We start from the raw sequence: 27,816 nt of genomic DNA on the forward strand, positions 1-27,816 counted from the left end.
TGGTTTTATGGCATCCCTTTATTGTGTGTGACACTTTAGTCTGCTAATATGATGTACTCTTAAGTCTCAACCGCATTGAAAATATACTAAATCTGTGTTATCTGTCTTATAACATCTAATGAAGCGTCTCACTTTTTAACCCCTTAAGAGTGAGGCTTTAACTTTCAAGAACACGCTCATAGTGTCCTGTACAAATGTTTATTTGTTTAGGTTCTAGGAATCTGAAACAATGCAGTCACTATTTCAAAGAAAAGATGTACAGCTATAAACACTGTCACATTGATATACGAACTAGGACTTAATGAAAAAAAAAAAGCAGCAGTGAAAGTGTGTTTTGGAATGTACATACGATAGTCAAGTTGTATTAAAGACAAATCTACTCAATGCTTGTGCAAGTAGATGATCGTGCAGCGCTTTAGTTATGTTGTGTTCCATCACCTTTTGATTTGATAACAGCAAACAATAACTTTCACATACAGAAACATTAGGGCTTTCATGATTACATAAAAAAACCTGAGAAATCAATTATATTTGCATATTTTACTCTATTAAAAATTAGGACTTTCTGTACAGACTTGTCTGAACCAAACCAAAGATCTTAACGCCTTCTCATAAATGACTGTTTATGAAAAGGCACCGTTTTGAATACTTACAGCAGGATTTGTTCCTGCCTAGTTTGTTTTAAAAATCACTTGAATACGATTGACATCAAAACTTGTTTCTACACACTAAACGGATGTAGCCGATAAAGTCTTGAATGTACAGTTAGTATACAAATCATACACTCAAGGTTCTGCATCAAGCTGTTGACATCCAATGACCTCTTTGTGACCTGGCAAACTGTATTGCACGCCAAGAGAGGAACTTTAAAATACCATATTCTCATCCAGTCACGCTGACATCTTGTAGAAATAAAGTGCCGTTTCCTTCATCCAGCAGAGGGCATAGTTGATTTACTATGGCCGTCGTAGGTTTCCCTCAGCTGATTCTGAATCGAAGGCAACTTAACAATGATCTTTCCATACAGTTTCACTGATGTGGAGAGTTGCCCACAGCAGTAACCATGCTAAACTATTTAAAGAATGTATGTAATTCTAAGTAGACTATGGCTCAGCTATAAAGTGATGCAAATGGAAACACTTGAACCGGTGTTTCACTGAAACAGACATGCTCATATAGATATCAGAATATTTAGTACTGATGTGGTTTATTTTGGTATGTTTCTAGGACTTTCTCAAAGGGACGGTTAAAGAAAAATTGGAATTTGATATGATCCATGTTGTGTTGCTTCACATGACCACTGAGGAATAATATCGAAGGCATATTTTGGTCAAAAATATTATTTCAGGACTGCCAATTTACTGTACACTGGTAGCACTTTGGTCAGAACTATGAAACAAACCCAACAAATGTTAGAGTGGTTAGTCGTTAAAAATATGTATATGCATAACATCTGCTCAGTGGGCTTTAAATTAAAAAGAACAATTTGTGGTATCTTATCACTTGTCTGAATCAGCTTATGATTCCAAAAAGATATGATTCAGCTAACTAGTCCTTCACATGGAGGGTTGTACTGTTACAAAATAATAATAACGATAGAATAATAAGAGTATGTATAATGTCCTCCCTCTGTATGAATATCTCTAAGCTCTCTCTTGTCGAGAGCAGACCTTCTCTCAAGATCACAAAGTCAATCTCTGCAGCTGTGCAGTCCAACAGTGTTGAAGAAAGAAAAGAATATCTCCTTCACTACATCAGTATGCCTCTTTCTGTCCACATACATTGATGCATTCGTTCTGTAGAACACGAAACCTGCATTACATGCTAGTTTCACATGGTGGTGAGCGACCACCCTCACCTGAGGACTTGAGAATATCAGGTGAAAGGAGGTGGTTGTCCACCTTCTGTCCACTTTGAATGTTGTCTTCTGCTCCAATGGCACCAACCGTGGCAGAAGCACAGTTTTGTGCACTTTTAGGGGAGGTGGGAGTAACGGCGGCTCTATCGATGTGGTTTCTCCCTCTTTGGCTTTCAGAAGATGACAAGCTGAACCCTGGAGAGCTTGTGGCTCCGTCTCCTTCAAAGCCTTTCCCTGGAGACCTGGGACTGTGCCGAGGAGAACCCGCCAGGAGTACTGGATCAGCTACCGGGAGCTTTGGTGTCAGTGTGGCTGCGTCATCCGTCACGACTAGGTGTAGGTTGGAAGCCCCATCGTCTGCAGATTCGGTGAAGTTCACTTTGAGTCCCTTGGCTTTGACTTGGTTTCCTCGTGGAGGGCTCCTCACGTTTTCACCGCTCGGATCAAAGCTTTGATTCTCTTCGCCCTGTGGCATAGTGCTGCTGTCCGACTTGCACTGGACAAACTCGTAGAGGCCTTCTTTGATGATCGTGGATTGCTTTGCTTTCTCAGGTGGCCGTTTCTCCAGGGAGGTGATCTGACTGAGGTCGAGCGGCGGAGGAGCGCGTGGATGCCTTGCTCCTTGGAAATTCGGCAGGAGCGCACTTCTCTCGACCTCGCTGATGTCTGTGGCACAGCTGGCGAAACTGTCGACGCTGGACAGGCTTCTTATCTCAGTGATGGGTCTCTCTTTGTGCCGTGGTTCACACTGCACTACCTTCATCTCCATTTCTTCTTCTTTCACAGTGCTTGCTTTGGAAGCCGAAGGTCCGCTGCTGCTCATGGATGAGGCGGCCGTCATCTGGTTGTACATTTGCTCGAGGGATTTCGCGTTTAGACGCTGAGGGCTTGATATAGGTTTGAATAATCGATCTGGAGAAGCCAGTTGACCTATTTCTTGATATTTTGCATCATAGGCTTTGGAACCCGAGTCCAGGTTTTGGTTCTTCTGATAGTTCCAGCGACTGGGTGAGAGGTGATTGTCTGAGCCTTTCTCCTCATTCTTTTCTATCACGACGTCCAATAGCTCCATATTGCGAGCGAAGGCATCTTTCAGGTTCATTGACACAATGCTGCCGTTCCTCTTGGCCCTCTCAAGTGCCTCTCTTCGTTTGATAGCCTTTTCTTGTCGCTTCTGCTCTTTGTAGAACTCAGAGAAGTTGTTCACAATGATGGGAATGGGCAGAGCAATCACTAACACGCCAGCAATGCAACAGAGACCACCCACTATTTTGCCTAGAAGGGTTTGGGGATAGATATCCCCATAACCTACAGTTGTCATCGTAATCGTCGCCCACCAGAACGAAGCAGGAATACTGGTGAATTTCGTAGCATCTTCATCCTTCTCAGCAAAGAACACCAGACTGGAGAAGATCATGATGCCCATGGCTAAAAACAAAATCAGCAGTCCGAGTTCATTGTAGCTTCTTCTCAGCGTGAACCCAAGAGACTGGAGACCAGTCGAGTGTCTCGCGAGTTTCAGAATTCTCAGGATCCTCATGATCCGGAAGATCTGAACCACCCTGCGCACATTCTGGAACTGGAGGACACTCTTGTTGGATTCGGTGAGGAATATTGTAACGTAGTAAGGAAGGATAGCCAACAGATCGATGACATTCAGCGGCCCTTTGAAGAACTTCCACTTGTTGGGAGAGGACAAAAACCGGAGGAGGTATTCCATAGTAAACCAGGCGATGCAAACGGCTTCAACATGGGCCAGGTTCGGGTTGTCGTTAGATTGTCCGAATTCATCGATCACTTGTAACTCAGGCAAGGTGTTCAGTGACAGTGCAATGGTTGAAAGGATGATGAACAAAATTGATATTATGGCCAGAATCTGAAAAGAAACAAAAAGAGGAGAGTATTTAGTCCAGACTCCAAAGTGTCCAAACAATTGTGACCACTGTATACTCATTCAGAATATCCAGTAGAGGTCAAATGTTTACATACTCCTTGCAGAATCTGTAAAATGTTAATTATTTTACCAGAATAAGAGGGATCATACAAAATGCATGTACTGACCTGAATAAGATACACATAAAATATGTTTACATATAGTCCACAAGAGAAAGTAATAGTTGAATTTATAAAAATTACCTATTCAAAAGTTTACATAAACTTGATTCTTAATACTGTGTTGTTACCTGAACGATCCACAGCTGTTTTTTAGTGATAGTTGTCCTTTGTTTGTCCTGAACAGTTAAACTGCCCACTGTTTTTCAGAAAAATCATTTAGGTCCCACAAATTCTTTGGTTTTTAATAGTTTTTAAGGGTTAAAATACACAAAAATGCTACAAAAACAAAGAATTTGTGAAACCTGAAGGATTTTTTTCTGAAGAACAGCAGGCAGATTAACTGTTCGGGACAAACAAGGAACTCATGAACAACTATCACTAACCATAAACACAGCTGTGGATCATTCAGGTAACAACACAGTATTAAGAATCAAGGGGATGTAAACTTTTGAACTGGGTCATTTTTATAAATTCAACTATTATTTTCTCTTGTGGACTATATGTAAACAGCTTTTATGTGAAATCTCTTATTCAGGTCAGTACTAAATAAAAACAACATGCATTTTGTATGATCCCTCTTATTTTGTTAAAACAATTAACATTTTGCAGATTCCGCATATAAATCCAAATATCATTTTAGGCACTCAATTCAAAATCAGAATATACTACAGTCACCTAAAAGCAGTTTTGAAATTGTAAAATTAGTGCTCTCTTTTTATCTTGAGTATTAGAGGCATTGAAAAGTTTAAAGTAATAGTGAGATTTCTTGGAGTGTACTATAATAAAAATAATGCAAGGCTGCTAATGGAAATAAGAGCAAACAAAATGAGAGTGAAAGCGACTGTGCCCTTATCCTTATTAAGATAATGTGATCTGCATCGTCTGTTCTCTCATCTTCCTACTGCACATCAATTCACAAATGGCTTTGACAAGCACTTATTGATCAGCTACTTTGTTAGAATATGGAGGTTGTCCCGTGAGGTTATCTAAATCATCTTGCAAGGTAATCAAATAACCCTGATCAGACTGAGTTACTGGTCTGGCTATTATATTGCATTTCATCAAATCAATTTCCCTGTTTGCTGCATTACAGGTAGAGGAAACATCACAGTCTCACAAAAACAGGCATTAACAATGCACAATTTTTTAAATGTACAGTTGAGGTCAAAAGTTTACATACACCTTGCAGAATCTCCAAAATGGTATGTATTTGATCAAAATAAGAGAGATCATACAAAATGCATGTTACTTTTTTATTTAGCACCGACTTGAATAAGATATTTCACATAACAGATGTTTACATAGTCTGCAAGAGAAAATAATAGTTGAATCTATAAAAATGACCCTGTTCAAAAGTTTACATACACTTAAATTCTTAATACTGTGTTGTTACCTGAATGATCTGCCTGTTGTTCTTCAGAAAAATCCTTCAGGTCTCACAAATTCTTTGGTTTTTCAGCATTTTTGTGTATTTGAACCCTTTCCAACAATGACTGTATGATTTTGAGATCCATCTTTTCACACTGAGGACAACTGAGGGACTCATATGCAGCTATTACAGAAGGTTCAAATGCTCACTGATGCTCCAGAAGGAAACAATGCATTAAGAGCCGGGGAGTGAAAACATTTTGAATTTAAGATCAGGGTAAATTTAACTTATTTTGTCTTCTGGGAAACATGTAAGTATTTTCCGTAGCTTCTGAGGGACAATACTAAATGTAAAAAAAAAATGTACACCCCTAGCTCTTAATGCATCGTTTTTCCTTCTTGAGCATCAGTTTAACTGTTCAGGACAAACGAGGGACTCATGAACAACTTTCACAAAACAAAAAACCACAACTGTGGATCATTCAGGTAACAACACAGTATTAAGAATCAAGTGTATGTAAACTTTTGAACGGGATCATTTTTATTAATTCACCCATTATTTTCTCCTGTGGACTATATGTTAACATCTTTTATGTGAAACATCTTATTCAGGTCAGTACTTTATAAAAATAACATACAGTTTGTACGATCCCTCTTATTTTGGTAAAATAATTAACATTTTGGAGATTCTGCAATGTGTATGAAAACTTTTGACCTCAACTGTATGTATGAATGCTATCCAGGCAGGCATGTCTGACCCTATTTTTGCTGAAATTGTGGGAAAACGTGTTATCGTACCACCATTTATCAATGTCAAGAAATGTATTAATCATACTTTTGGAAACTACTACTCGAGTTTCCTAATAGCTTAAAATTGCTAGGCCTCTTTGCTGCTTGTACTTTCATGCTTTAATAAAGTGTTTCTATGTTAAAGTTTATAGTCAAATATTTAAAGTTTGAGTTTTACAGAACTCATTTAGACTACTGTACTGCCATTATGACCTTATAAAAATTATGTCATCCACAAAGAAATAAACTATAAGGTACCACAAAAGACAGTGAGCAACAAATCGAGAAACTGTTACTAATTCACTGGAACTGCATTAAGCGGGGATTAATAATGATCCTGGGTGGAGAATAAAACGTCTGACCTTGACATTCTCCTGTCATTGTGGGTGGCGCAAATACCCTTATGAAAGAGATGTCATAACACACTTCTACACATTCAGCACATTTGATCAATTTCATGATATTACACCAGAATTAATCGTAAGTAGTAGTCACATTACGCCCAATTCGATTGTTCAAATCTTCTGAAAATATCAATGCACTGAGAAATGGATGATTTCGCTAATTTCACACAATAAGCCCCATGACACAAATTGACAGCCCAACATTCTTTACTAAAATCCAGAATATTACAATGGTTAAGGAAAACTAAAGAGATTACAGGTTGATTCTTCCCTTGTGGGGGGAAGGGAAAGACTGAGTAACTGCTCCTAACCTTTCTATATCCTTTCTATAGATAGAAACTCAATCCTATTACAATTATCCTGAAATGTCCTCCCACACAGACGACAATGTGAACACCTTTCGCAAGGTCCATATGGTTCTCAAACAAGAGTGAAAAATGTCACAATGTTCTGATTGCAACAATACCATTGGATAATTTTTCAGTGTGAACGTTAATAGAGAAGGTTAATTCAAGAGTCTTGACTGATGCAGTGAATGGTTAACCAACAATGGACCTGCCAGTTATACAAGAAAAAAATCCCCAACCAGTGCTACACCAGTGTCATTTGTATAGTAAATCAGAGTGCTTTGTTGTCATTGATCCCCCAAGTATTGAGTGTTGCTAGAGCACGTTCAACAACTGATGAGCCAGACTAAACAAATGTCGGGGTCAACCGGGAGGCACAATTGAATGCGTATGTGTGCTGCTAGAGGTGTTTGACATTGTGTAATGTGGTAGAAGTATAAGGAAAGGACTCTGAATAGCTCCCAGGAAGCCTGTAATTGCCATTGCATGACGCAGGGATTGTCCCCACCAGGTAGGGTTGAGTAGCGTCTGTCTGTGACCGAGACCTAAAGTCCAGTCAGAGGTTGATGTACCCACGAAGATAAGAGTAAAAAAGAGCTGATTTTAATCCCTCTACAGGACGTGATATACCATCCAACTGAAATCCAATTTATTTTGCATGATTTTTTAGCTTTCCAGTCAAAAATGCTTTACATTTTTAGGAAAACATTTATGCGTTAAAACAAATTGCTGGCTATCACATACTGAACAAAGGACTATCTATCCACCTTATTTTTCACTGCTTCCAGCTATTTTTAACTGTATAAAACAGCTCGTTTTGCTGCTTGATATTGCAAATTATAGACTGTGGTGCAAACAGTTTTACCATTTACTGTACATTGTTTTTTTTTCTCGTTATTTCCCTAAAGCAGCTAATGAAGGTTGAAGAATAAGATGGATAAGGACTGTATGTGAACATTTACTACATTACTCACTGTAAAAAATGACAGTGAATTTAACGGTAAAAAACTGTAAAAATGCTACGGTAAAAACCTGTGAAATGGTTAACGGTGAGTTCCCCTTCTATATACATTGAAAACCTGTGTTGGACATTGCATTTAATTTTACGGTAGTATACCGTTTTTGGAATTGAAAAAGAACTTAAAAATTTACAGTGAATAACCTTAAATTGACATTCCCAGAATTCCCTCTATTTCATTTTTTTATTTGATGTTTTTTTTTTGTTGAAATACCTTTTTCATCTTATTTTTTTTCTTGGCAGTTTTGTACATTAGGGTTGTATGTTACATCTAATGTTGTTAAATTAATGTTTTTTGCATTATTTCAGTTTTATGTGTGTTACCATGATGGTGTTTAGTGTTTGTGTGAATGACACTGTGCACCTTCTATATATGTTATTATTTAAAACCTCCGTGCGATGGGCTTTGGTTCATCATCTGATGTTGTCATCACCACCTGCTTTTGGTGGTTATCATTGTATTACAAAGGTACAAAACAGATTTCAGTGCTTCAAAAAGTTGGAACATTACCATTATTTGAGTTACGGTTTTAGTATGAAATTATGGTATTTACCTGTAAATTTAAGTGAAAACCTTAAAATGTAAAACATTGCTACTATATTTTTTACGGTAAAATTCTGGCAACCACAGCTGCCAGTTTTTTACCGTAAATTTTACGGATTTTTTTTTTTTTACAGTGTACAGTACAAAAAAAAATACACTAAAATAATGGCATAAACATAGACTAAAAATATAAAATGCAACTTGAAAACACTTAATGCACATTGTTAATAACAAAAATCAGGACAAACTTACTTTCTAAATAAAATCCAAACAAATTTGATGGTTCATACTGGGAATGGAAATACTGGGAATGCAGAATACATTTCCCTGCAATTTACTATTTATTCAGACTCATTTTAACATATTTATCAATGTTTTAATGATGCTTTACAGTAAAAAGTGTACATGTTGACTTTTTCTGATAATTCCTACTTCTAAAAGCAAAGTATTTGTAATAATATTTTACAGTAAAATTGCATTGCATTGACTCTTAAATGATAATATTTGCAGTACATAAATATTAAAATTAACTTACAATTAACCAAATAAATACAGTATTACAATTAAGGTGTCATTTGTTAAGTAACACAAATGAACAATGAAAAATACATTTATTACACTATTTATTAATCTTTGTTTATGCTAGTTAATAAAAATACAGTCATTCATTGTTAGTTCATGTTCAATCACAGTGCATTAACTAATGTTAACAATCACAACTTGTGATTTTACTAATGCATTAGTACATGCTGAATTTAATATTAACTAAGATTTATAAAATGTTGTAGAAGTATTGTTCATTCTTGGTTCATGTTAACTAATGTAGTTAACTTACGTTAACTAATAAACCGGCAACACTTTACAATAAGTTGTCATTTGTTAACATTATTTAATGTGTTAACTAGCATCAACAAACAATGAACAATACATTTATTACAGTATTTTTTTTCTTTGTTAATATAAGTTAATAAATATAGTTGTCCATTGTTTGTTCATGTTAGTTCTAGGGCTGTCACTAACGATTATTTTGGTAATCGAGTAATCTGACGATTATTCTGACGATTAATCGAGTAATCGGATAATTATATATATTTTTAGTAGTAATAAAAATAGATCTAGGCTAAGTGAACAATAGCCTTAAAAATTACTTAAAATACATATATAATAGCAATGAGGCAATAATATTTATTTCAAATAAAGTATCAAAAGCAAGTAATTATATGGTTTTACTGAACAAAACTGTTAAATATATAATGTATTATAAACAATAGTACTTTACTGTGCGATATAATCCTTTTTTAATATTGACTAAACAACATTTAATTCAAATGTCCACTTAATCTATAATATTTGGTCATTTCTTTATGATAGAAATGCTAGTCATTGTAATTTCGTGAATATGTGGACATCAAAATGTGTAAACTCAAAGTGAGAGTTTAAACTTCTATTTTGAAATCGAGATATTTATGTATGCTCATATTTTTGCATGTTTATAAATGATTTACCTTATAAATCTGATGAATTAGCACACGTTGTGTTCCCAGATAAACATTATAATAAACCCAAACTCACAACAACATGCAGAAATGGAGTTTGAGATGCATCACACATGTAAATGATAACTGTTTGTGTGGAGCAGCATTTACTGTGAACGGAGCTGCTCTGTCACACATGTAAATAAAGCACATATATTAAAGCTGCATCGCATATATTTATTTAATTGAATCGTAGTGTTTGTGAATTCTTAATAGCATTATGCTTTTTTATGATTTTTAAATGGGTTTAATATGTGGAATGTGTCACTTACGGTATTTTGGGGATTACTCGACACGGGCAAAATGCAATAAAGGATTTTTTTTAAATCAAATGCTCAAATAGAATCGAGGAATCACTGCAACCCTTTTTAGTTTACAGTGCATTAACTAATGTTACCATCAAAAGAGCTGCCTGTTTACTACTATTAACTTCTCTAAAAACATCACAGTCACCCTGCTATTATCAGCTATGTCAGATAGATACCAGCTGATGGAATGGCACTAAAATCAGAGCAGTGTTCTGACTTTATGGTGACTTTAAGTTTGAAGGACGTGAATTCCCAGCCTGATGTGTCGCTATGGTCAGCTCATTAATCAGTTTCACTGAGGTTCTGGGAAAAACATTTATATCAAGGTACCTCATACAGGCCTCAGTTTAATGCTGACACACGCAATACGGCTGTGCTTGTTCTCCGACGCAAGAGAGACAGGAGCGATAAGTACTGAAGGAGAAAGGCAGGAGGATTAGTTAACTGTCCTCATCTGTGGATCTGTATAAACGTGATTACATGGGCAGTGATCTCAACGCAGGGGGATTTCTGGCGTCCAGCCAGGGCTTACGCATATAGGGAAGCACAGGAAGCACTAAGAGATCCTTCAAGTCACCTAACCCTAATTTAACTCTGTCTTAGAGAAAGGGCACTACCTTGATGATGTCACAAAGAGTTTTGTTTACATTTGTTTAATGTGTTCCTTAGGGGATGAATGTTAATTATGTTCTTTGAGTCTGTGGCATTCAGAAGCACTGGCATGTTAATTTAAAAAAAATAAAATTAAAAAAATAAATTTAAATCTAAAAATAAATGGAGGAAAGGAAAACAGCATTTACAGTAACAGTCAAAAGTTTTTGAACAGTAAGATTTGTAATGTTTTTAAAGTCTCTTCTGCTCACCAACCTGCATTTATTTGATCAAAAGTACAGCAAACACAGTAAAATTGTGAAATATTAAAAATATTTAAAAATACAGTTTTCTATTTGAATATATTTTAAAATATAATTTATCCCTGTGATCAAAGCTGAATTTTCAGCAACATTACACCAGTCTTCAGTGTCACATGATCCTTCAGAAATCAGTCTAATATGCTGATTTGCTGTTCAAGAAACATTTATTATTAATATTATTATTATCAATATTTAAAACAGTTGAGTTTACTTTTTTCAGGATTCTTTGAATAGAAAGATTCAAAGATCAGCATTTATCTTGTAAAATTATACATTATACCAAAAAATATTTTTTTGAGAAAGAATTTACAGAAAGACTTTTATTTAGCAAGGATGCTTTAAATTGAGTATGATAAGTTAAATTAAATTAAATTAAAGTATGATAAAGACATTTATAATGCAACAAAAGATTTCTACTGCAGATAAATGCTGTTCCTCTGTACTATTTATCAAAGAAACCTAATCATCTATGTTTTCAACATAATATTAATAAATGTATTTTTTCTGAGCAGCAAATCAGCATATTAGAATAATTTCTGAAGGATCATGTGAGTGGAGTAATGATTCTAGCTTTGAAATCAGGAATAAATTACATTTTAAAATATATTCAAATAGAAAACAGTTATTTTAAATAGTAAAAACATTTCAAAATTTTTGTTGTACTTTGGATTGAATAAAACTTTTTAAAAAATTAAAATCTTACTGTTCAAAAACTTTTGACTGGTAGTCTACATCAGAAGTGGGCTCTTTGCAAACCACATTTCTCACATTAGTATTATTATATTAATGACTTTAGATTATACATTAACCTTTTGGAACCATTTCACTTTGTGGAATTTTTTAAAACCACTGAAATGTTTTTTTGTTTAATTTTCCCCCTGGCAGCTAATGTTGTTAATTATGTGACTATGTAATGCGTCCTGTTCTTGTGTCATTAATTAAAATATCTAGAATTATTGTCAAAATTGTGAAATTAGAATGATTAGAAGCAACATTATCTTAAAATAAACCAAGACACAGAATGGACACTACTTGACAAATACATGATACGCTGTAACACAACTTTTTTATTTTTCTACTTACATTTTTTGTATGTTTAATTCGATGTGTTATCTGCCATTTATTTGTTAAAGTTAAAATTTGGATTGTCTATTACAATGTACAAAACTATTGGTAACAAGATGAACGCTGCAACAATATTACGGTAAAATGAATACTAATAGTAATTTTCTCTACAGTTTAACTGCACCAGAGGTATATTTGTACGTATTTACAGAGTGATACAAGAGCCATGAAATTAGAGCAAATGTCACCCTCGGATGAGTAGAAAAATATACAGCATCGCCATGGATGATGCCAAACATTAGTAAATATCTGACCAGTAGATGGTGCTATAGGCCAGAACCGAGAATTGCACAGAACCATATAAAAAATTAACATCATAAATCAATACATATTTGTCTTTAGTGTATAATTTATTAGCCCCTGTCACGAAGTTGCAATATCCCATATTGAATAGGTACAATTTCAAGAGACTGCCAAACCAGAACCACAACGTACCTGAGCAGAATGTGAAGGGTGGAATAAAATTTGAGGCTAGTTTGTAGGCTCTACTAGTTTGGAGTTTGGAGAACATCTGGCCTTCATGGCAAGTTTGGCTAAAAATACCTGGCTGATTTTTCTCATTCAAATTCACTGGCCACAGAATTCCCATCTTGGCACGGAACCAAGCATCTGAAAATAATCACAAATAATATATGTACGGAAAAACTGTTTACGGAAGGCAATCTGGCCGAACATGAGGATTTGCCTTTTAATCTGCAGGATGAGGTGGATTTACCTGTATTGCACAAAGTGGAAGGTTCATACGTGAGTCATAGACGAGGAAAACAGAAACATGAAATATTTTTCCATGAAAAAAACAATTATGAATGGGATGTACAGGAATTTTTCTGGAAATAACTAATGAACATTTGATAACGCCGATTCATGTTTCAAAGCAGCACCATGGACAGCTCCCTCACTCCACAAACCGCTAATCCAGCAAATGGCCTGTGATTCAGGAGCTAAAGCGTTAAATCCATCTTCTTTTATCTGCGAACCTTGGTCGGATGCTCGAATGACTCAGTAATGTGTTCTCTCAGAAACAATTACAACAGGCCAAGCTTTCAGCTCTTCCCTCGGAGTAGGGTAAAGTGTGTTGTTTGCACAAACAATATTGGCATCTTTTGCTTGATAGGCCGTTTTTCCTATTTTCTCTTTGCTGAGCTACTTGAAAAACACATTACTGAAGGAAACTTATATCAAATGTAAATAAAAAGGCTCAGTTTGTCAAACAAACTAGGATTAAGATACTGTAATACAGTGTCCCATACAGCTCTTCAAAAGACACCTCTCTTCCTGAGAGGAAGTGAAGGTTAAATTATTTCTGGAGAATGCTGTTATCATTACAGCCATGAGAGGAAGAAGAAACTCTGTCTGGAAACCAAAGAATGTCTTGATCGATACTGAAGGGTTATTTATAAAGGAGTGTCATGGGATCTGTTTGATTGTGTGTTTTTTATAGAACAGGTTAATTTGGAGCTTAACTCCCACATTTGTCAAGTAGATTTTGCTGAGTAAGAGACACACTATCCAGCTCCTCTATAACGCGCAACCGAGAGTCCGTGAACACATGAAACTAACAAAGGTTCCGACACGCATGAAACCAGCTGAGCTACAAGATAGTAAGATGACTACTCTGTGTTTGACAGTGTCTTTGCATGCGCGGGGGTGAGAGGAAGCAGGGGGTCATGATTATAGTGATTAGTCAATAATGTGGCCCTGATGACTGCTTGTGATTTACAGGCTAGCCCTCAGCCTACCACTTACTCGCATGCAAAATATTCAGCCTCACAAGTGGGGTAGGCAGGCAACCTCTACTTAAACACAGTGTACAGCCTGCTATTCAGTCTGTCCAACTGCCACAGACTATTTTTAACGCAATCTACCGTATCTGTCCTCATACCAAATCCACGAGAGTTTGTCCGACATTTGTCCCCCAAAAGAGCGTTTCATCCAACGGAAATTGCAACTGGGTTCAAGGTAAGGTTGAGCTCAGAGGATATAACTCTAAGTCTTATCCTACAAGACTGGCAGTGCTCCTGCCCGTGGCAGGGTTTTAGCTCTTGTGGGTTGGGTAGGTGGAGCTAATAGCATGTATTTTGTTGTCACATTGTATGAATAGCACACAGATTGCCTAAGAAAGAGCATCATTAGCACACCAGCATGAGATCTGATCTGCTTATACACAACCTGGCTGTCTGCTTTCAGTACGGTTTCTGTAATATCTGTATTATTAAAAAAATAATCAATATTATTAGTTTAAAAAAACAATAATGAAATAAATAATACTAATATTAAATATTATATATATATAGTCAAACCAAAATTTATTCACCAGATATAATTTTTGCTATTTTTTTTTACTAGTGGGTGTAGGACACCATAGTTCATGTATGTAAGTGAGGATAGCAAAATAAAGTAAACTGCGACATAAAATACCCAAAAAGTCTTCATATAGTGGACTACCAGTAAAATTCATAAAAATTTGGGATTGAAAATTTGATTTGACACTTTGACCTGATTATGTTTTGCTACATACCTTTTTCCTCACACTTATTTGACATTATCAAAATGAATTTGTTCTGACACAGTTCAACTGTCAAGACTTTTTGTCCTATTTTATTACCGTTTTCTAAACAATAGCAAATAAACTGTGATAATTTGAGAAATGTTGAAGGTGTCTGAATAAATTTTGGTTTGACTGTAAATGTTACACAATAACGACCTAAACTAAGTCCAGAGACACATAACAATGAAAAAGAATCCAAATAATTGAACATGAAGAGACAGGAGGAAAATCTTCCATGCATATATATGCCCTTAAAACATCAGTGCTTCATGACCAAGACTTCACAGAAATAACCAGTCATGAGGGTCAATTTTTTGAAACTGAGATTTATACAATCATCTAAAAGCTGAATAAATAATCTTTCCACTGATGTATGGTTTGTTAGGATAGGCAGAGATTTGGCCGAGAAAAAAAATCTAAATATTGAGAAAATCGCCTTCAAAGTTGTCCAAATTAAGTTTAGCAATGCATATTACTAATCAAAAATTTAGTTTTGATATATTTACGGTAGAAAATGTACTAAATATATTCATGGAACAAGATCTTTACTTAATATCCTAATCATTTTTGTCATAAAAGAAAAATCGTTAGGATAGGACAATATTTGGCCGAGATACAGCTGTTTGAAAATCTGTGCAAAAAATATCGCCTTTAAAATTGTCCAAATTAAATTCTTAGCAATGCATATTACTTATCAAAAATGAAGTTTTGATATATTTATGGTAGAAATTTTACAAAATATTTTCATGAAACGTGATCTTTGCTTAATATCCTAATGATTTTTGCCAATGATTTTGACCCATACAATGCATTTTTGGCTATTGTTACAAATATACCCATGCTACTTGATGGGTTTTGTCATCCAGGGTCACAAATATCACTGTATTTTTTCATCTGATATTTGTTAAACCTTCAGCATTTTAATAACTCTGTTGATTTCTAGTCTTAATATTCCCATTGACTGTTCTAATATAAATATAATATTCTTCTGACATTCTCAGTATTGATCAATGATTTTGTCTAGTAACTTTCAGCTTTGTCAAACAAAACATCCCTTTGTTGGCAATGCTTTCACGGCTTAAACTGAGACTGTTTGGCAGATTCACACTCTTGTGCACCTCTGACATTGGCTTCGCATTTCGCTAAATACCACAAAAGCAGCTTTGTTACACCACAGCTGATAACGTCTTTGAGACACCTTTTAAAAGTTTTCCAAGTGCTTAAACTCTAAACTATAGAATATACTTGTTCATAATGCAGTGACTTTAAGAATTAACGATAAGGAAAGCATTGAAAGCATTAGAAACGTTACCACTGTAACGAAAGTCTTTCGATTATGAAATTTCCTGAATATGAATATGACAAGGTCATACATGCTACAAAAATGCTAGACACACTACTAATGGACTCAATAGTTATTGATTGTAGGTCACGCTACGTTAGTAATTAGCTTTAACCCTCAATGAAGCTTCAATTACAGGATCAGATCATGTCTGTAACTTGCAGCAGACGTCCACTAAGTAGGAGCCATCAGAGTTGAATGAAAGGTGGAACCGTAGCTACTTTGTTTGTTCATTACTCCGATTAAAGATAAATCCCTTTAGGTTTCTCAGGCTTAACTACATAATTGTGTGACATTGTGGGGGATGGAAACTCCTCTGAGTCGGCAGAGAGGCTAAAGGACTTGTTCCACTGTTCAACGCCCACGTTGGGCCTATGTACAGCAGTTTGCGCCCTTTGGGTCACAAGCTCAGCCCTTCCTTTTCAAAGCACTGGATTACATAACGTGACAATTACTTTCAATTCAGAGATGTCTATTCTCATTTGAGGATATCTCAACATGGTTTTAACCTTCGGCTGAACTCTCACATGGATTTAATAACTGAACTGGAAAAATGGGTTGCCATCATTTTCTTGATTTTGTTCAAATCTATGAACATAGATATGAAATAACTTGTATTTGTAATCTATTGCAATTGTAAATGTAATTAATAGCATTAACTTGGGTTTACAATATAATCAAATTAAATCAAAAGTATATAGTTACATACCACATTATTAAAATCTCCTTACAGCACATTATCACATGAAAATAGTTCTGCTTAGTCCATAATAATCATAAAAGATTTTCCAACCTCACTCTGAAAGTACATTGGGAAATAATGCCTTTACTGAAGTAGACGAAGGGTGAATTGTTTTAAAATGATTAATGCAATCTCACTGTAGTTAATAGGATCTAACAGACTCTTAAAAGAGCACTGGATGTAACCTTTATTCATCTTCACATTTACTTTGTCTGTTGACCTCCACGGCTCTTGAAGGGATGGCTGAGAGGGGAATTCACTGGGTATCTCCTTGCACCCAGAATCTCAGCCAGAACCCAGGACTCTTTATTTAGTAACAGAACCTCCACAGACAAAGAGCTTTTCCTTCTTTTTCCCTTTCTCCCCCTTTCCCATCCATGTGCTTGATGCAGAGAATTTCCGCTCTGTACACAGAGCTGAGAGCATAGAGTATCATGTCATGATCAATTACTGTAAATACATATAAATTATTCACATTGCAGACATTTCAGTGGAACAGTGATCCCATCAAAACAATCTGCAGTGAACACCTCTTTGCAGATAAAGATACCTGATGTCTCTCAATATCAAGTATTAGCTCTTATAGCTTTTCAAGATTCATAAAAATGCTATAATCTAAATCTAAAGTAAAAACATTTTTATTGAAGATTTTTTAATTGTATTTTATGAGAGGTGATATATTTTGAATTAATATTTGTGCATATATTTATTTAAGCATTTTAGCCATGGTTGTGTATATAAAAGTGTCACTCAGAAGAGAGATGCTCCACAGAATGATTCACTGTCTCTGTGGGCCTCATTGAGACGAATAGACATATTTCCTCTGCAAAAGGCTGATCTAAGGCAGTTTATTTCATATTCTCAGTAGCGAAAAGTCTAGAAAATGGTTTTACTACCAAATGAAATTATCAAAGAATCTAAAATAAGAGGAACATGAAAGGAATATTAAATCAAAATCAGTTCCTGAGGTATTGTTACACTGTATCATGACATCTCTTTGCATTGCTTACTAAAGGATCAGGACGTTTACAACACATGAAGGTGATGTGACAGACGAGCTCTTTAAAGGAGCTCGGCCTGGCCATGTGATGGAAAGGGTTAGAGTCCTCTGACCTTTTGAGAGGACGTACACCACACAAGTCCTCTGAGACAAGCTGAGAGTCAATGGGAAAAGGGACAAGAAGGAAAAAGCCAAATACACCAGATACCCCACTCATGAGCCAGCATTTAAAATCATAGAGATGCCACTTTTTTCCTTTAAACAAAAAAAATGGCTTAAAATGTTGATGAAAATAAATTCATCTACCCAGGTAATTCACAACACTCTGCTTGGTATTTTGAAACAGTGGAAACAATGCAGAAAAGTCAATGTCCCCTGGCGCTCCTAATAACTTCCACAGGGTGGAAAACTGCCTTCGCTAATTGATTAACTGCTCTGGCTAAACACGTGACCACATTACACACTGTACCATAAGCCAGACAAGCCAGGGCCCTCAGCAGTCTATTTGTAGGAGCAGACTAGGTAAATCACCAAAGGAGATTAAGTCTCCATTGCCTCACAGAGAGCAGTATATGCTGACCGCTAAACTAAACACTCTGTTCGCTGTATCTTTTCAACAACCCAGCAACTGTCCAGTTGCAAATATCTTCGCTTTTATAGCACGATAGAAACCTTAACGGCTTATTTGCTAGTATTTAAAAGGATAAACACATTGCCATTTTACTAAATAATTGAATGAGCTCCGAACTGCTGAGAAGAGCATCCCAACTCATAAAGCAAAATATATAATTTCAGACATTAAATATATTTTTAAGTATAATAGTAATATGTTATAATACAAGTACATACATAGTCTTCTTCATTTTTGGCATTTTTTTTTAACAATATGTTTGCTCAAAACATATTTAATACTTACACTTTGCATTTACCCCAAACATATTTTTCAATTGGACATATGTGACCCTGGACCACAAAACCAGTCATAAGGTTAAATTTTACAAAACTGAGATGTATACATCATATGAAAGCTCAATAAATAAGCTTTTTATTGATGTATGGTTTGTTAGGATAGGGCAATATTTGGCCGAGATACATCTATTTGAAAACCTGGAATCTGAGGGTGCAAAAAAATCTAAATGCTGAGAAAATCACCTTTAAAGTTCTTCAAATTAGGTTCTTAACAATGCATATTACTAATCAAAAATTACATTTTGATATATTTATAGTAGGAATTTTACAAAAAAATCTTCATGGAACATGATCTTTACTTAATTTCCTAATGATTTTTGGCATAAAAGAAAAATCTATAATTTTGACCCATACAATGTATTTTTGGCTATTGCTACAAATATACCCCAGCGACTTAAGACTGGTTTTGTGGTCCAGGGTCACATATTTTCTTGCATTACATTTTGCACTATATTTTTAAGTTACAAGTACATAATTATATATCTACTCCTATTAGTTTTTTGAAACATAAACATTTAAATGGTGGCTGTCATACAAACTTGACATTTATTTAAACATAAATTAAACACTGAAGAACAGTAAAAATGAAAATGAATATGTTATATAGTGCATTTAGCAAAATGCCCCTCTCTAGAGTTAATTTTTTTAGTTAGCTAGTTTATAGTCAAAGAATGTTTTTTTCCTGAGGTAAATGTGACATTATGTGACATTGTTAACAAGCTGATGTCCTTCCACAGGACACGGATTTCGATAAGTTGTACTTTTTTTAAACATACCTTCTGATGTTTATTCACGTTTATTTTGTGCTGTAACTAGTATTAAAACGGGTGATGATTAGATCACGTTCGCTTCTCATTGCCACTCCTTGAACTGAGCTGCTACAGGGATCTTCCTCTCCACACTAAACACTAAAATCGTAAAGTATTCCATTCATTAAAAAACAGGCTAGACTAATCGATCCTAGGGATTTAAGAATCAATATTGTTGCATTGTACTCTTTCTTTTAACATATCTTCGGATGTTTATTATAGTTATTTCGCACTGAAACTATAGTATTAAAAGTTATTATCCAAGTTAAACAGCACCAAAATGGTATTTATTGTTTGAATACTGTAATAAAATGCACATAATTTGAAATCTGAGACTTTGTTTCATTTAAAGAAACAAAGCAAAAAGCTTATTGCGATTTATTGGATAAGAGGCACGCTAAAATATTCCATTCACTAACTGCAAACAGACTACACTAATCGATTCTTGGGATTTAAGAATTGATATTGCTTCGTAAAAATGAGAATCTTTTAAAATGACTAGTTACAGCACAAAATAAATGTGAATAAACGTCCAAAGGTATGTTAAAAGAAAGAGTACAACTAAGTTTTAAAGAATTCTCTTATGCTCATCAAGGCTGCATTTACTTGATCAAAAACACAGAAAAAAAAGTAACATTGTGAAATAGTATTACAGTTTAAAATAATGGTTTTCTATTTTAATATATTTTAAAATATAATTGATTTCTGTGATGCAAAGCTGAATTTTTATCAGCCATTACTCCAGTCTTCAGTGTCACATGATCCTCCAGAAATTATTATAATAAGATTTTTATTGTCAATTATTTTTCTTGTCAATGTTGCAAACAGTTGTGCTGCTTAATATTTTTTTGGAACACGTGATTCTTTTTTCAGGATTCTTTGAGAAATAAAAAGTTAAAAAGAACATAATTTATTCAAAATAGAAATATTTTCCATAAATATAAGTCTATGCTTTTGCTATCACTTGCTAATACTTTTAATCAATTTTACACATCCTTGCTGAATAAAAGTATTAATTTCTTTAAAAAAAAATTAAGAATAAAAATGTACTGACCACAAACTTTTAAATGGTAGTTTATCTTGTTACAAAAATTTCTATTTTAAATAAATACTGTTTTTTTAAACTTTGTATTTAATAAGGAATCCTGAACAAAGTATCACAGGTTCCTCTGATAATACACTGATAATAAATCAGCATATTCAAACAATTTATCATGTGACACTGAAGACTGGAGTAATGCTGCTGAAAATTCAGCTTTGCATCACAGGAATCGATTACATTTTAAAATATATTCACATAGAAAAAAAGTTGCTTTACATTGAAATAATATTTCACAATAGTACTGTTTTTCTGGATTTTTGATCAAATAAATACAGCGTTGATGAGGATAAGAAACTTAAAAAACATTAAAAATCTTACTGATATTCTCTTTTGTGTGGTAGTGTGTGTGCATATATATATATATATATATATATATATATATATATATATATAAAATGGGAATGTACTGAAACGTCTCATGCATCAAAGCAAAGTATTCCTGGCAATATTTTGCCGCAATATGCCATCAATGTGCATTGGAAAATACCTCCTCAGTGTCCCACCAGTCATTTCCTGCTCAAAAAGTAGTGTCCAATAACCAAACCACTAAACCCACAGAAGTGAAGGTAGAGGTCAAGGTTAGAAACAATTTGCCATTAATCTTGCAGCTCACATGCGATTATTCATAACTGGACCCCTGCAATGTAAAGGGATTTACTCTGTCCTCCCTAAAACTCAGATATAAGCTTGCAAAAATAATTTACATTTATTACCCGTCAGTAAAATGGGTTTACTGAAGGGAACTGCATTGTAATTTAATATACTGTTATGCATCGTGAGCATACGTCTACCATACCATCTAAATAGGCTTGTTGCAATCCTGACAGTTTTTTTCCCATCTCAAACCCTCCTCCAGTGAACAGCGGTGATATGATAAACTGAACTAAGTTGAAGGTGATTTCGGTCAATACAAAGCTGCTTCTGGCCTGTCAGAGCAGACATTATAGGCGATAGGTGTAGGCTGAATGGACGCTGTGTGTTTGTGCTGACTCACTCAAACGATTGACTGGCAACAAATCATAGTGGCAGTGACTCAACCTTCATCTTCCTCTCTGAGAGCAGAACGTGCTACTCCACCTGCCCAGTCCCACTACCACACATAATGCTAACGTAAATCTGTCAAACACAATGAATCAGAGTGAGATGATGTACCTTGTCCTTTCTGCTCAGGTAACAGTTGTTGACAAATATGCCCAAGAAAATGTGGATGAAGTGTCATTTGATGCTTGGAGTTTACTCAGCCGGCTAGTGGGAATGTTTATGAGAATTACCATCTGTCCTTTCTCTCCTCATTTTTTCACTTTCCCTTTATTTCCACCTTCTTTTTAAGACTGATTGTGTCAGCCTTTACTTTTAGTGTGACAGTACCAAATTTGCTTCAAATGTTGGATATTAAATATATGGAATCTAATGTGATTTTGTGTGGCATCAAAATTAATATACGTGACTCTGGACCACAAAACCAGTCTTAAGTAGCATGGATATATTTGTAGCAATAGCCAAAAATACATTGTATGGGTCAAAATGACTGATTTTTGTGCCAAAAATCATTAGGATATTAAGTAAAGATCCTGTTCCATGAAGATATTTTGTAAGTTTCCTACCGTAAATATATCAAAACTTCATTTTTGATTAGTTTGCATAGCTAAGAACTTCAATTGGACAACTTTAAAGGTGATTTTGATTTTTTTGCACCCTCAGATTTCAGATTTTCAAATTGTTGTATCTCAGCCAAATATTGTCATATCCTAACAAACCATACATGAATGGAAAGCTTATTTATTCAGATGATGTATGCATCTCAATTTAAAAATTGAGATTGGTTTTGTGGTCCAGGTTCACATATATTATCTATAATCTATAATCATTTCCATATGATCAACTTTAAGGGAATGTTAATTATCATAATTATTACAATGCCAAAATGCAATTTTGTTTAGGATTCTAGTGAGTTTGATCAAACATGTCTCTTTAAAATGCTTTTATTTACCCCTTGGAAAGTCTCTTTTCTCAAGAGCCAAAGGGCAAGAAAAAAAATCCTGTACATTAAAGCATTTCACTAATGGCTCTTCTGACTGCTTTCCCTGTCTGTATTCTGGGAAGTAGGCGATCTGTGTATTGGGACTGGGCAGTGAGTGGAGACAAAGCTCCTGAGCAGCTGTGAAAAAGCATTTTAATATTCTCAACAACCTTCTACCGGGCCAATCTACTAATGTGTAAGAAAATATAATTAGTCAAAATCCAACATGAGAGATATTTAAAGCACCATCTTGACTTTTAACAGACCAAGATGGTGTCTTTGTTTTATTGACTCAATCTTAATTAATGAATCATCCATGCATCTCACCACATTGGCAAAATAAAAAGCAACAGCAAACATCTCAGATGGAAAACACAGCCAAAATAGTTTCACACCGACATGCAGGACCATAAATCTTCCCTGTAACAAGCTTTATACAACAAAAAATATGCCTCTTCTTTTGTGGCATGGAAGCCTGGGCTAATATGTCAATCACGACAGCCGGGGAAATGCATATGGGATGTGTGTATTTATAAATTCATCTTCGGGTTTTATATTTCATCATATCACTGCTGGCATCAGTCTCAGAATTTTTCAGTCCAAACCTTACCCTTGAATTTGCCCCTCAGTCATTGTAAAGCGATTAATAATTCATTTCAAACCAAATATTTGGGCTAACTCTTTTCTTCTGTTTTTTTTTTTAAGTGCTGATTTGTTCTCTCAGATGGAACATCCTAAGTGCAAGTGTCATAAATTAATAATTAGTGTGGCAAATAATTAGATAATTAGTGTGAATATACTCTGATATTTTGTTTTGGGTATGTGTGGGCCGTGTGCTTGCCCTACCTTGGCCGCTACAGAAGAGCTCGGTTTCTCCAGCAAATCCCAGAGCTTCTGCCTTTTGTCTGGACAGCAGCCCGTGTCCACCTGATCTCCTTCCTTCTCCCTGAGAGTTTCAGCCTCTCTCCTCAGCTCTTCATTCATCTGTTCTTTCTTCTGATGGTACCGTGCCTGGCAACACGACTCCAGATAGATCTCATCGATGCCCCAGTAGTCAAGCTCCTGACCAAAGGACAGAGCACACATCTCTTCCATCATGTGTAGCTTGCCAGTCCGGTAAAAGTTTAAAATGGACGAAAAGGCACCTGGGTGCCTGTCAAAGAAATACTCATTATCATTTAGACTGTAGTCGTCGCAGATCTCCATTAAGGTTTCATGGGTGTTGCAGTCTCTGAGTTTGCCCAGACGTGTTCGCGGCAGTCGGTCCAGGGTTCTCCATAGCACCTCGTGGACCAGCCCACCCACATTGATCCGGACTCTTCTGGATCTGGCCTTTGTCCGGATAATGTCGATGGGTTCTGGCGGGAGTGAGCCCTGTGGCCGTGAGACCTTCTGAGCCCCGAAGTTTACCCTCTCAGCCATGACTGCTGCTACTCAAATGTTATGCTAATTCAGATGTCTTTTAGGAGTACTATGATGAATCCACCTCAAACAAGGCCCTCCATGGTTGCACCTGAAAAACAGAAAGACATTTCAGGACCTTATCATATAACAGAAAAATGACTAATATTTAGAATAATAAACAGGCATATGATTAGAAAAAAAAATTAAAGTAAACTTCTAAGTTAATACAATTAAAATATCATTTAATGAAATTCAATGCATTCACATCTCCAACACTATAATGACCCTATTTTATGCTCCAAAAAATTAATGAACCAATAAACTTTGCAGGCTAAAACAAGACTCTGAAGCACACAGTTTTTAGGAATCTTTACAAGGGCCTTGGACTTTTAGTAATGTAACAGGGTCGATGAATTCATGCATAATATGACTTTAATACAGCTCTGCTATGTAAACATGTTTACTATGTTTTCATCTTAGGAATAAAAAGTGTTATAATGTTTGTGGGGCTTATGTCCAGGCGGTTCAGCGGTCCAGAGATCATAAGAAAGATTAAAAATAAGTTCTGAAACAACTTTAAAATATTATAAATATTGAAAAACACTTTATCAAATAAATCAAAATTCTTGAGGCACGTCGGCGCCTATAGCCTTGTGGGCAGCGTGCCGACATGTAGCGCCGTTGCGCTCTGGGCGTCCCGAGTTCGAATCCTGGCTCGAGGACCCTTCCCGATCCCGCCCCCCATCTCTCTCCCACTTTGCTTCCTGTCAATTCTGATCTGTCCTATCAAATAAAGGCAAAAATGCCAAAAAAAAAATCTTGAGGCATTACTAACAAGCAGGAGGCCATTTTGTTGTCATGTGACAAGAAAAACTATGTGTGTATGTGTACCTGTTATTCCCTACATTATGAGGACCAAATGTCCCCACAAGCATAATAATACCAGTAAATTTTGACCTTGTGGAGACATTTTATGGTCCCCATGAGGAAACAAGCTTATAAATCATATAGAAAGAAGTTTTCTGAAAATCTTAAATAGAAGAAAGTTTGTGTGAGGGGTCGGTTTAGATTAAGGTGACAGTAAATACAGTTTTTACAGTATAAAAACCATTACGTCTATGGAATGCCCCCAAAAAAAATTTAAACCAGTATGTGTCAAGGTCATTGAGTTTTTTCATTTCACTTTAATTTTTAAATTGCATATTCTGACTTTTTTATGTTGAGGCATACAGTCAAACCAAAAACTATTCAGACACCAGATATAATTTTTGGGTGCAGGACACTATAGTTAATTTACGTAAGTGAAGACAGCAAAATAAAGTAAACTGTGACATATTATACCCAAAAATTCTTCATACTGTGGACTGCCAGTAAAATTGATTAAAAAAAATTTGGGACCAAAAATTTGATTTGACACTTTGACATACTTTCTATCAAAGTTATCTGCCATTATCCAGATGAATTTGTTCTGACAGTTTAACTCTTGAGTTCGTCATATTTTATTACTATTTTTTAAACTATAGCGAATAAACTGTGATAATGTGAGAAATGTTGAAGGTGTCTGAATAAATTTTGGTTGGACTGTAATTAATCTGTGATTATTAAGATGAATTTGTTCTGACACAGTTTAACTCTGAGTTCTTGTCATATTTTATTACCATTTTCTAAAATAAACTGATAATGTGAGAAATTCTGAAGGTGTCTGAATACATTTTGGTTTGACTGTATGAAACAGAAATGTTTGTAAAAACAAGAGCCAAATAATACATATAAATTTAAAAAATGCCCTTATATTGTATATTATTATTCCATTTGACATTACAAGTTAGTAAATGTATAGTAAATGTTTTTCTTTTTTAAATTTGCAAACTAAATTTAATTTCCAAGAACTTAGCACATACATGTTATTTCTCGCTTTGTATCATCTCGAACATGTAAACTCAGCAATGACAATTGCAATGTTCTTGTGTAGCATTTGGATGTCAAGTAGGCTATACTTTTGGCTCTGAGGACAGACGGTAATGCGATTGAGTATTTAAGAATGTCTTGATGATAAATCCCGGTAGGACTATTTAGCGGGCTTCTATTTCCTGCTCTTAAAAGACTTCGTAACAGCCGGCTATTTAAAACTCCCAACCAGAGAGGAAACTATATAGGCCAACATTTCATAATGCTGCAGCACTGCGATGTATCGAAACTATAATGTCCCGTTGTGTAGTTTGCATGACGTTAACACCCTGCCACATCCTAATACATCCGCAGGTTTATGCTTTATCCCCACAAGGTTAAGTTGGTGTGCCCTGATATTACAAACTCGCTCTATAACATATACTTACTGAGGAAAATTCAACTCAACTACGGTGCACAAGATGTATGGTTAAGAGAAACACAAAATACCAACATGAGTTAGTATAAAACACAGCCACTGCTAAAAAAGATGATTCTTACTAATTAAATACTTCAGGCTACGAGTTTTCCCCTCACAAACTTTGCATTTCAAGCTGTTCAGGAACGTTCATCACAGACTAATCCTTAATCAGGAAGGTAGAGGCTGTACTTTCCAGTGCACCTGTTTCAGGACAGCTGATCAAACACTCTTACACAAAGGTTCTCCAGAGGTTCTTAGGTTATCAAATACCACTTTTGCTGTGAAAACCTCTCGAGTGGAGACTTCACGATATAAAAAAGTTCTTGTAAAACACACTGCATCAAGCAGAAATGCCCTTTTATTATCTGTCAAGAGGCTTTATTTCTGAGAGTGAAGTCTAAATAGCTGGGACACGCTGAGAGCAGCAGAACTGTAGCGTTCTGGCATGCCTGTCCGTAGAGTTTACTGTGCCTGATGAAAACAGTGCAGTCTTACGCACAACTATCCAAACGAACAAGTAAAAGCAGCGAAATCTTACCTTCCCGCCGTTCGCCTCTTGTTCCTTTACCGCTACAACCAAAAAGAAGTCAGTCAGCCTCTTATTTCCCCCTCCATCAGCTCAGGGAAGTGAGGCGTCAGAGGTACCCCTGCTGAAAGGGCAGTCGTTCCTCTTCATTCTGTATGGACCGAATCTCACAAACAACTCGCGGGAATTAAGCACAAAGATGAAGTTGGCCAAAAACCCGAAACTGTTGATTATTCTCGCCACGAAGCCATGATAGTACGTTTAAAGTGATAAGCAAAGCGAGTGTAAAGACTGTCACACGTAGCGCTCAGCGGAGCATCGACTGAGCAGGAGTGTTCGCCCCGCACGCTGCATCACAGCCCGGAGGTGAAGCCTAATTGGATTGAGCTGTACATCACCAAGGATAGCAGCAGCATCAGATCCCTCCGTCCCATACAGGAGTCAGTGTCACTGATCTCTAGCTCTCTGTCATAGCAAGTTCAGATGAGGTGGGGACATGACACAATGGAACACGATGATCCACATTTGCAGAAGGCTTAATATAGAGCACATCAAGGAACCTGATATCATTTGCGTGATATTTAAGATGATATTTAAGATTCTCATATAGAACCTAATCAGGGATCACTTAACTGAAAGGAGATTTAGAACGATAGGGATCTATCTATCTATCTATCTATCTATCTATCTATCTATCTATCTATCTATCTATCTATCTATC

The 27,816-nt window shown here is 35.6% G+C and overlaps 1 protein-coding gene across 1 annotated transcript; it reads right to left on the reverse strand.

Moving 5' to 3' along the window:
• kcnb2a (potassium voltage-gated channel subfamily B member 2a) lies at positions 1-27,488 on the reverse strand. Its single transcript, XM_073848061.1, has 3 exons — positions 27,108-27,488; positions 23,644-24,310; positions 1-3,734 (listed from the first exon to the last, which is right to left on the reverse strand). Exons 2-3 carry the CDS (start codon positions 24,217-24,219, stop codon positions 1,818-1,820), a joined length of 2,493 nt encoding a protein of 830 aa, XP_073704162.1. The 5' UTR covers positions 24,220-24,310; positions 27,108-27,488; the 3' UTR covers positions 1-1,817.
• Positions 27,489-27,816: the final 328 nt, after the last annotated feature.

This window comes from Garra rufa, chromosome 10 (genome assembly GCF_049309525.1).
Source record: "Garra rufa chromosome 10, GarRuf1.0, whole genome shotgun sequence".
Lineage (NCBI taxonomy): Eukaryota > Metazoa > Chordata > Actinopteri > Cypriniformes > Cyprinidae > Garra > Garra rufa.